General features: G+C 35.8%; 1 protein-coding gene across 1 annotated transcript in view; it reads left to right on the top strand.

Annotated features, from left to right (window-relative positions):
* Spred1 (sprouty related EVH1 domain containing 1) overlaps positions 1-12,119 on the top strand; it is a 68,882-nt gene that overhangs the window by 31,987 nt on the left and 24,776 nt on the right. The window contains exon 2 of the mRNA XM_051183716.1: positions 4,352-4,526. Within this exon, the coding sequence (XP_051039673.1) occupies positions 4,352-4,526 (175 nt within the window). The remainder of the gene's footprint in view (positions 1-4,351; positions 4,527-12,119) is intronic.

Raw genomic sequence — 12,119 nt, 5'->3', positions numbered from 1 at the left:
TGGTCTTGACCCCTTTGCACATCACTCCTCCCTCTCTGTAACTGGATTCCAGGAGTTTGGCTCAGTGTTTAGCTGTGGGCATCTGTTTCTGCTTCCATCAGCTACTAGATCAAGGCTCTAGGATGGCTCATTATCATGGAAGGGCATTAAAGGTAGAAGAGCAAACATTTTTAATAATGACTCAAGCCATGTTACTAGGAAAACAGTTCCCTGTTATTAAGTAGGCTTATCCTTAAAAAACAAAAATAGTTGTATTTATTTCTTGGTGAGGTGATTTTGTGCCCTGGCATGGGAGTGGAGGTCACAGAAGACATTGGGGACATCTGTTTTTGTCTTCTACCACATTGATCTTGGGGATGAAACTAAGGTCATTCAGTGTAATGGCAAGCATCTTTATCCATTGAACCGTCTCACTAAACCTATGAGTGGTAAATGGTAGGAATTGAACGTGAGTCCTGTAAGAGCAGTGTGTACATTCTAAACAAGAGATTTATCTCTTTACCCCCTTTAGTGTCTTAAGTAAACCATAATCTTACTATACAAGTAGGGAAGCAAAACTACAGTACTGTCTCAGAAACGAAAATGAAACTAATGCAAGCCACAGTGCTTGGTAATTTCTTTTTCCAGTTTAGTTAACAAAGTATTAGCTGCTAACAACAAGATAAAATACAGAACTTTAACACAGTTAAATTTTACCTCTGTGCTAGTCATCTTCCCATTTCTTCCAACAAATAATGATATAAACAACTTTAAAGGAAGAAACCTTATTTTGGCATAGAATTTCAGAGTTTTCATCTTGATCACTTGGCCCAGGTACTTTGGGTCTGTGGTAAAGTAGATCAGATGCCAGAGAACTCACCATTAACAGAGCTGCTTAACCTTTAGTGGACCAAGGAGCAACAAGGGGAAAGGAACAAGGCATGTCCTGAGAGCGAACTCCTATGACTTACTTCCTCCGCTAGTCCCACTTAGAAAGTTTCAGCTCCTAAGAGTGGCATGAGCCTTTTAACACATACACTTTTAGGGCCAGTGTTCTTTTTCTGGAGATCACAAGGTTTAAGGTTTCCTCTTTCTTGATCCAGGATTTTCTAGTCTCCAGAGCTACAGGAAGTAAATCTCTGTTCATTTAGAAGCTGCCCAGTTTTGTGTCATGGTGTAATAGCTAATTCTTCTGCTATATGTGAATGAATACTTTTAAACAGTTGTTCAAATGAGAGCGGGGATCAGAAGTTTAGGTACCATATTGGTTTTAAATTAAAAAAAAAAAACAGAAATGAAAAAAATCCTTTAAGAACTCCTTCATTTACTTAAAGACTCTTACCTTGAGAAGCTGTTAATAATGCAGCCTTTGTGCTCCTGTGTCTCTGAGCAGTTCTAAGGGAAGATTGGTAAGAGACTAAAGAGCTAAGTATTAAAAAGTGTAGACAACATAGTGGTTCCCTGTAAAGCCAATCCCATCAGAGCTGTGTTGACTAGTGTTAGAAAGTTATAACTACCTGATTTTGAATAACCACAATGGCAACTTTAGTTTTAAATGTTTTATAGTCATCCTTTTAAATACAGCGTTTACTGTGTGTTAGGTATTGTTAACTCATAATAAAGACGGGTGCTGTTACTTCAAAGATTAGGCACAGAAGCTTTGGTAACTTTCCAAAGGTCACAGACCTAGTAGTATGTGGCCAAACCTAGAACCAAGGTAAGGACCTTTGACTGGAATCCACCTTTCCTTTTTTTCTCCTTCCTTCCTTCCTCCCTCCCTCCCTCCCTCCCTCCCTCCCTCCCTCCCTCCCTCCCTCCCTCCTTCCCCTCCTTGTCTTCTTCCTTCTTCCCTTCTCTCATCCTCATCCTCTTTTTTTTTTTTTTAAGACAAGGTTTTACTATGTAGCCCTGGCTGACATGGTACCTGCAGTATCCAGTAGACTAGTCTGTCTTCTGTCATATAAAGTTCTGTCTGACTCTGACTCCTGGGTACTAGGGTTAAAAGTGTGTGCCATCACTGTCAAGCATATCCTCACTCTTAATCACAGTACAGGGCAGTGTAACATTCTTTGCCAAAAGACTTGTGTCCAGAATATACAAAGAGCTTCTAAAAAATAATTTAAAAAATGGGCAACCTGGGCATGGTGGCACATACTTTTAACCTCAGCACTCAGGAGGCAGAGGCAGATGGATCTTTGTGATTTTGAGACCAACTTGCTCTACATGGCTCATTCCAGGCTAGTCGGGGCTATACAATGAGGCCCTGTCTTTGAAAAAAGAGAAAGATGAAAAGACTTAAAAGAAGATAAGCACATGGACAAATGAAATGATGCTAGTTCTCATTAATCTTCAGAAAAACAAAACAAGAATAGTTAACAAATAGCACTGTAATGTACATAATACAGTAAAATTAAACTACTGGAAACACCAAATATTAGTAGATTGTTTTTGACAAAATGTATTATTATAACTACTTTGGAAAACAATTTGTTAACTCTTTATGATTAAACATGCAAGCATCTTGTGACTTAATAATTGCATTTCTGAGTAATTAAGGAAGATGAAAGCATTGCTAATAACAGCCTTGTATAGGGCCTTTTCAGCTATGTAGTGAGTTCTAGGCCAGCCTGGGTTACAAGAGACCCTGTCTCAAAAACAGGATTAAAGAAAAAGAGATCTGTGTATGAACTTTATCATAGCTTACAAACTGGAATGATCTAGGTTCCTCAGTGTTGACTCAATAATGATTCAACTAGGAGGCTACTTAGTGAAATTTACAAAGTAAAATTCTGTTATACTAAATAAAGTGAGTTTAAAAAGTATAATGATAATACTATGTGTTTCAGTTTATATGAAGGTTTACAGTGGGCCAAACAGTCTGTGTGTTACAAATAAAAACAGAAAGAGGGGAGGAGGATTCATTGTGGCAGAAATATCTTCATTTCCATGGTGTTTCTACATATCTTAAGTCTGTTTGGGCTTCTACAAGATAAAGCCTAAGTGGGATTGATTGTCATCAACAAACATCTCTTTTTCATACTCTGGAGGAAGATTGAGTTGTCTGTTTTGCTCCACTTTCAGGACATAGGTGGCCCGGCCCCCTTCTTGCTATGTCATCACATGGGAGAGAAAAATGAGGAAGCTTTTAAGAGTTTGTTTTCCAAGTCTTATCACCCCAATCATGAGGAAAAGCTTTGCCTTCATGACCCAAATGCTCCACTGCCTCATACCCTCACCTTTAGATTTAGATAGCAATGCATTCTGGAAGGACACACACCTGTATCGAGCTGCATAGGCACACATCTGTAGACTTTGGTAGTGCCTGTGTGTTTAAAGTGGATGCATGGTACTGTGTATGACGTTACCTCAATAAAAGAAATAATAAAAAAGGATTGAAGGAAGTAAAGGGAAAAGGCAAATTAATGTACTTAGATTTTATAATTTTTAAAAATTAGAAAAATAATGGAAACGACAGAAGCAAGGGAAGAACTTTTAGACAAGTGCAGTATTGTACGAATGGCAAGAATCATTTTAGCATACAGAGATACAGGTATGGAACTGTTGTGTAGAATGTCAGCTGATATTTATAATTAATCACAGATCTAAGTTGTATCCAGTATACTTTCCTAAGGCTGCATGGTTCATAATACAGACTTAGAAATTATTTATTAATCAGTAAAAATTTGAAAATGAGGGCTTACATGTCAGGTGTATAGGATACTTTGCATTAAGTGACTATCCTAGATTTTATGGAGAAAATCATTGTTAATTTGGGAAGAACATTATGAAATGGGTCTTTTAAAAGTAGAATCTAGCAAAATGAAGACTTGAAATGTTTCCACAGATAAGTTTGATTGATGAGTAAACAGACTATTTATCCCTCTGATTTAAAAAAGTGATATAGGCTTCCCATTGATAGAAATTTTTTCAAATAAGCTTCTGAGTCTAAGCATGCTTAATAGTTGGGAATTTAGGAACAATTACATGAGCTAAGATAAGTATAGCAATAATTTATCCTTGTTTTAATGTTATAGCAAATGAATACATAAAGGTAAGGTGACAAATTCTCTCTAGGATCTCTGGTCACATGTGCAGGGTGATCGAGATATGCTGTGTGTACCAGAATGATGAAGTGAAATAGGAATCCTGTAGTCTTATGAGTTGAACCTTCAAAATAAAGAATAACCTTTAGTTTGTGGGTTTCCCCTTTCAGTTAAGTTTTTTCCTATGGCTTATTATGGAAGCAAGTAATAAACATACTAGTTACTACATAGTAATTACTGTGGTCTTTGGCTTCTCAAACAAGACCAACACGTTGGCTTCCTTGTTTATTTAAGGAGAAGCTAATTCCTGATCTTTGCCTCTGTTTTAGTAATAGTTATGCACGAGTGCGAGCTGTGGTGATGACCAGAGATGACTCAAGTGGTGGATGGCTGCCACTCGGAGGGAGCGGACTGAGCAGCGTCACTGTCTTCAGAGTCCCTCATCAGGAAGAGAATGGCTGTGCGGACTTTTTTATCCGTGGAGAGAGACTCAGGGACAAAATGGTAATGAATAATATAGCTATCACTATAATTTTAGGATACATTGTGAAAAAATGAATTGTCAGTTTAAAATTCTAACTGGTATATCATTTATGAGAGTTAATTTTGCCTGTGACTCAATAATTGTTTCTTGGGAGTTGCTTTTATGTTTATGTTAAAGACAGCAATATGCGACTGTGTCTGGCTGGATCTGACAGTAATGTACACATATTGCATGGGTCTCCTGATTTATTGTTTAGATTAAATCCAGAATGTTTATGAATAGCTCTCCACATACCTTACTTTCTCCTTGTTCCTTAGGCCAGATATTATCAGCAACTCCTAGTCGGAAGGACAGATTCAGACATACCACAGTTTCTGTTCACTACATGCATATCTGGTTCATTCAAAAGCCACAAGAGGGTGTTGGATGACCTAGAACTGGAGTTACAGGTGGTTTGGAGCTGTATGTAACTGCTGGGAATGTAACTCTGGGTCTTCTGGAAGAGCAGTTGGTGCTCTTAAGTGTTTTGCCATGTCCCCAGCCCCGGTACACTTGTTTTGAGTTTGGCCGAAGTAACTTATATATGTTACTGTTTTCATTCTGTAGACAGTTCAGTAGCAGCAACAGAGGCCTTAAAGAGAAACTTTGCTTACTTCTGCCTTAGACTATTGGGATGTCAGGTTTTCTCTCTTATTTCCCCATATATTTATTTAGCCACCTAAGATTACCCATTGGCCAGTCTGATTCTTTTTTTTTTTTTTTTTTTTTTTTTTTACTTTATATTTTATGTATGAATACTCTGCATATAAACCTGCATGCCAGAATAGGGCATAAGATCCTATTATAGATGGTTGAGAGCCACCATGTTGGTTCTGGGAATTGAACTCAAGACCGCTGAAAGAGCAGCCAGTGCTGTTAACTGCTGAGCCATTTCTCCAGCCCCTGCCAGTCAGATTCTTAGCAGAATTATTTCCATTCTTGTGTATATTTTCTTGAATAAAAAGTCTTTAAAATGGTAGTACTTGATATTAGTTGTCATTTTTTAATTAGTATGGAAGTCTTGTTCTCATTTTATCTCAGAGCCAAAAACTACTAAGTATGAGAAGTTGAGTAACATTAGTGTCATTTTTGTGTCAATGAATGAGCAAATACATAGAAGCAAAATAGAAGTAGTGTTGAAAATTTCTTAAGATCCTTTAACTAGAAATCCCTTTACACACATTTGTAGTTTGAGTTCATAAACATATTTAGCCTGTTATTTCTATCAGAATGTTTGAGATTTAAATAATTATTTTGTTCATGAACATTTCAAATTAAACTTTCTTTTATATTGGGATTTAGATTTCATAATTTTATTTTATTTTATTTTTTTCTGATAGATCATTTCAGAAACTTAGGAAGTTGCTAAACTAATCTTTGCCCAAATTTTTCCCATGGTTGGAATTATCCTAAGTCATCTTGAAATCCTCACCAGACCACCATTTTATGGGTTTATAATTACTTCTTAGTGGTACACATGGCACAGTAGATCGCAGTTAACTAGAGTATGTTCAGCTTTGTGGAAAACTCCAGTTGAAATCAGAGGAAGATAGAGTAAACTTAACACATCACCTTACAAAGTTGAAAAGTAGTTTTGTACGCACATAGAATAGTGTCTGCATGTTTTCAGCTTGGAGATGCTAAGTAAGCTGTGCTGAATAGTCAGTTCTAGAGTAGAATGTTTCTAACTTGGTAACTGAGTATGTTGAAAAAAGTTACAGATTTTAGAAACTGTGTAAAGAGGAAGGGAAGGCTCTAAGATGTTTCTTGTGGAACCTTTGGTAATATTTTCTTAAAAATAGAAGTCAAGCATATGGATGATGCAATCAACTACCCAAGTATCATGCCAATGAAAACACCAAATAAACCTCGAACAGTGAAAAAAAAAAAAAAGAAATCAAATATGGAATAAAGATTAGAGGAGAAATATTTGTTAGTAAAGGCACATCAGTAGGAAAAGATGACCTAAGTATAAGATAAAACTTTGAATGAATATATTAATTGAGACATTTACTTAATGTTAATTAAGGGACCTAGACAGTACAACTGGAAATGAGGCTGGTCTGAGGTAGCTCAGATTGATGGACAGTGAGTGTGCAGTGTGTGGCTTTTCCATACAACTACAAAAAATGAACCTGGGATTCAGACACAGTCTCATTTCAACAATATGAGATCAGGGAATGAGGAGAGAAAGAGAGAGCATATACAGACACAGAAACTCCCCCTTGGATTAGAGGGACCATCCGTGACTGTTAATGACTAGATAGGTTTCTCCTGACTGTATTGACTGCTTGTGATGTAGGGAGAATAAGCAGATCAAGGGAGAATAAGCAGATCAAAGTGAACCTCAAAGAGACATTGCTTTCAGTTGGAAGGTTACTATGTTTGTTTCTGAAATTAGCTGTAATGAAGCATTCTAGGTTAAGGAGATGTAGGAACAAAGGTCTAGGCAATAACTCATGGGTGTATCTTGAAAATATCAGCATATACAGTATGAATGCAAAAGAGACAGGAACACTGAAATCAAGAGATAGTAGGCCTTCTAAGACAACAGTGTCTACTTCTGTGACTTATTTTATTGATTGGTTTTATTCTATGTTCTGGGTTTTGTGTTCTCAAAGACTCCCTTACTGAAAATCTAGAAATCTATAAAAGTCTTTCCAAATTAATAATTGTTTTCTTTTAAAGGTTTTCCTAGTAAATAAACATTGTAGTTTAGTAGTTTTCCATGTGATAATTATATAGATGCTAGGAACTATCCTATACTCATTGTGGGCTTAATCTTAGCGTTCAGTCCCTTAGATGAATTTTAGAAGTGAAGTTCTTAAATTCTTTAGACTCCTAAATGAACTTGTCCCCTTTAAGAAAATAAATAGTAGGAAGAGTAGCACATGGCCACTGCTTAAAGAAAGACATATTAGGTGATGTTAAAGGATGCTTATAAGACCCTTGAATTAAAGAAAGCCAGCCTCCTCCCCCAAGTGATGAACAGAGCCTTGCTCTAACAGAGGACTGACTTCCACCTTTGGTTTGTAATTGTTATGCTTCCCAAAGATTATACTGTGGCAGGAGGAAAGAAGATATAATGAGACCTCCCTGAAACAGGAAGGAGAATTACGTAAGGTGCTTTGAAAACAAGAACAGAAGGTTATAAAATAGTTACCAATGTCAGCATTGAAATTTTGAAATGAAAAAAAGAAAGACATGTTTCTATTGTGGGTAATTGCTGAGGAGAGCAAGGAATTATTTTTAGAATTCATAAGTAATTAGATTGTGGATAAACAAGGTATAAAAACTAAAGTTTCATTAAAATAATTTTTCATCTCCTCAACAATAACAAAGTGGGGCTTTTTGCCATCTGTTGGAGACTAAGACAAAATCAAAGTACTTCCTGGGAAGAAGATAAAATAATTACACAATGTCAGTCGCTTTGTTTAAAGTGACACTGATCCCCTTTTTATAGTAGGGAAATCTTAAAACACCAGTGCCTTTCCACTGTGGGTTGAACTTGGTAAAATCACAGAATAGCATTTCCTGCTAAGCTTTCCCATGATACCTCTGAATTACTCCACTGTCCAACATCAGTGCTGTAGGAGTGTGCTCCACTAAAAGCTAAAGGGTTTCATTAGCATTTACTTAGGGTTTGGTCTTCTTGGCAGTCCTGTCTGCTAAAAGACAATGTGTGCGAACTAGAATATCACAGTTAGGTAGAGTTGTTTTGTTATTTCTGTGTGTCGCCCACATACCCTCTGCTGATTCTGTACCTTCAAATGACAGCCTGTGGACTTTCACTTTCCCCTCAGACCTTCACAATTGCTCCCCAGAGCTGCTTGTCCACTTCTGGACCTTCTCACCCTTCCAGAGGGCTCTTCGTCTTCTTCTGATAAGGTTGGTAGTCAGGGCTCTTCTGTTCCACTTTGGACTCTATAGTTTCCTATCATTCCCTCTTTTGCATTTAAATTTCATACCTATTCAATTATTTTGCCTGTAATTTTCTTCTAAGCTCACTAAATTCCCCTGTCTATAGTGTTTTTATTAATATTTATCAGCATTGGTTTCATTTTTCTTGCCTTATAAATTTTCTCATCAATTTCATTGGTAAATTTTTATATCGCTATAAAAGCAACATTATACATCATGGCCTTTTAATAACTAATTACATTTTTAAAGCTGAGAATATTTCTTCCCTCCAAACCCTCCTATGAACCTCTTCCCACTCTCCTTCTAACTCATGACCTCTTTTTTTTCATAAGTTGCTACCACATGCATATTTGTACTTGTATATACATACATATTCCCAGATATAACCAGTTGAATCCATGTAATGTTACTTGTCTTAATATTAAGTTTTTATAGGTAAGTTGTCTTTCCAGCCATGTAACACATAATTTGTCAGCAGATACTTGTGCCAAATCCAGTTAAAAGAACTGGGATTATGTAAATGAATTAAGAAATCTCTCAGTTCTTAGAGTATATACATTCTAATGAAAGATAAATCAGTATTAAAGTGAGCAACATGCTAGGTAGTGCTGGAAGAAATGGTGCAGTAATTTTTTTTTTTTTGTCAGGAAGTTGGGTCATACTCAGAATAGCCAATGACAGGTTGACTAAGAAGACTGGGTAACATTTGTGTGAAGATGACTTATATTTTAGTTTGTATTTTTAGGTATCCATAGCCTGAGCATTCTTAAAGTATGATACAGTTATGATGTTAGTTTGAACTTTTTTTGAATTTGGTAAGTGGAATCAGAATATTTGTTAACAATAGTCATTAAATTTGGGATTAACTGATCTCTACTTGTTCAACCAGGCTTTTATTCTTACTTCATCTTTGCCATCTCTTTGTTACTTTGCCACAGATAAGCCTCCTCATTTTTTTCATTGCTCAGTTTTATTTTGTTCTTATAGCATCTATATTGTTACCATTGTAAACCTTGTAAAACTTGGAGCTAATGTAATCCTTTGTACTTACCAATAATTTTCATACAGAGAGTTTTACTTTTTTATGTCAAAAGAAAATGATCTGGCCCTCACCATCTTTGTCTAATCTGTCTTGATGCATTTTCTCAAGAATAGACTATCAGTTATTTTCATATTGCTTGGATACTTATGGATTAGCTAAAGCAATATATATATTAAACTTCAGAATATGCCTACTTGTACAAGTATGGAACGAATGGCCCCAGGATTAAGAGCACTGGCCACTCTGATTTCAGAGGATCCAGGTTCAATTCCTACATGGCAGCTCTCATCCATCTGTAATTCCAGTTCTGGGAATCTAGTGCTCTCTTTCTGTGTGCATCAGGCATGCACACAGTACATAAACATACATGCAGGTAAACACTCTTGCACATAAAATCAATATTTAAAAAGTTTAATTAAAAAGTTCTATAGAGAGGAGACTGTCAGTAGATGCTCATGTGTTTCCAAGTAATTGTAGAGAACAGATTTCCATTCTGTTGCCACAAGCCAAAAATAGAATTGGCTGATATAGAATACTTTGAGAAAATAAGCTTTGCTGTGAATAAATGCCAGCAGTGTTCAACCAGTCTGTCATTACCTGTTCATTTCAGGGTCAATCCACAGATACAGAAGTAAATTACGCCTTCAGTGTCTTGTGGACACTTGTAAGTTTTGTACTTTCTTCAAGAAGTAGTTTTATAGCAGTTAGTCCTTTATTGTGGCTGATACCTTTTGAAGAGGAAAAACCCAGCCTGTTACTGTTAGTTTGCTGTTTTAGAGCCTTATGGTACCTTGTTCTTGAAAGTTACTAGGATTAGGATTTGCTAGTTACCCTACTGGCTGCCTTTATTTCCTGTTTCAGACAACTTTACCTTTGATACTTTGACCTTTCTTTAGCCCATGCATCACATTTCTTAAGATTCAACTGTATATTTTAAATGATTGTCATTAGTCTGCTCATTACTTACTAAATTTGTCCTTTGGATTCTACTATATTGAATTGATTTATACTGGTATGGTGTGTCACTCTTGTATTTCACCTGTTACCAGATTTATTAATGCTGTAAAAATAACGTAAGGATCCTGTGTGTATCCTCTACTCAGTTTTCTAAAACTGATAACATTTTCTAAAGCTATTATTATATTCTACTAGAATATTCATACAGACAACTATCTTCAGATTTCTGATTTATCCTTAATTAGTTTTATTGTATTTAGGTCTGTAAAGTTTAATCACATAAATTAAAATTCACAGTCATGATACAAAGCAGCCAAGGACTCCTCCTTCTTCGTATTCATAGCCAGCCTGGCAAACACTGATTTGTTTGTTCTCTGGATCATTTTTATTTTTTTTTATTTTATTTTTTATTTTTGTCATTTCTAAAGTGTTATAGAAATGGAATTGTAAGTGTACAACCTTTTAGGATTATCTGTTTTTCATTCAGCATAACTCACCTTAAAAGGCTGTCGTTTTATTGTCAGTATTTTGTAGTCTAACTATAGTTTTTTTTTTTTTTAACATTAATCATTCACTAATGAAGGACTTCTAGGTTATTCTAGGGCCATTTCATAGATAAGACTACTGAGAGCATTTATTTATTTCTATGCATCATTTGTTTATTTGTATACATTTTACCATACACTTATTTATATGTGAATATAGCTTTTCTTTTTTCTAGGATAAATGATCAAAAATGCATTTGCTAGATTATGTGATAGTCACTTGTTTAATAATATAAAAAGTTGCCAAACATTTTGAAAGTGGTCATGCTGTGTTAATTTTTCTCAAGAGGTACCTAAATGTTCTCAGGGATCCCTGTAAGCATTTTATGGACCCACGTTTCAATTTTGGTAATTAGGTATCTAGTGGTGAAAAGTCAAAGTCAGTGTAGGTTTAATTTGCATTTCCCTAGTAAGCTGATAGTAACCTTTCTTGGTTAGATATTTGTTGTCTTTTGCCCATTTTCTCTCTAGGATATTTTGTTTCTGTTGAGCTTTCAATGTTGATTCAGTTCTAGATACTATTTCTTTGTGGGAATATGTGTTGTGCACATGTTTTCTCCCAGCCTGTAATTTTCTTTTTCATTCTTTAGTAGACTTTTACAGAGCTTTAAATTTTGATAACGTTTATTTATTTGTTTTTCTTTCAGTAGACTGCAGTTTAGTATCAGATCCACATTCTCTTCACTGTGGTTTCTGAGGCTGTATCCTATAATTTGTCCTACAAGTGTTATAGTTTATATTTTATATTTAAACCAGTGGTCCAGTTTAGATTAACTTTTAGTTAATGTGATACTCTGTCTTTGGGCAGGGCATTAAGACTATGATTGTTTTACTCTGCAGCATTTTGTTGAAAAGGTGGTCCTTCCTCCTTGAATCACCTTTCTGTCTTCCTTTTAGATGAGTTAAGCATATCTTTGTAGGTTTCTCTTGTTTTCCTACTCTGTCAGTTTCCCTGCAGATGCTGTACCCCATGCTACTGCACTATGCATCAGCAGATACCTAGTAGAGAAGTTCTCCCCCTGTTGTCTCCCATTTTCAAGATTATTATAGCTCCTTACAGCCTTTTCCTTCTGTGTAAATTCTAAGTGCTGGTCTTGCCTCTGTCGACA

This window comes from Phodopus roborovskii, unplaced genomic scaffold (genome assembly GCF_943737965.1).
Source record: "Phodopus roborovskii unplaced genomic scaffold, PHOROB, whole genome shotgun sequence".
Lineage (NCBI taxonomy): Eukaryota > Metazoa > Chordata > Mammalia > Rodentia > Cricetidae > Phodopus > Phodopus roborovskii.
The sequence above is the reverse complement of the archived record's forward strand: the minus strand, read 5'-3'. Positions and strand labels throughout refer to the sequence as shown.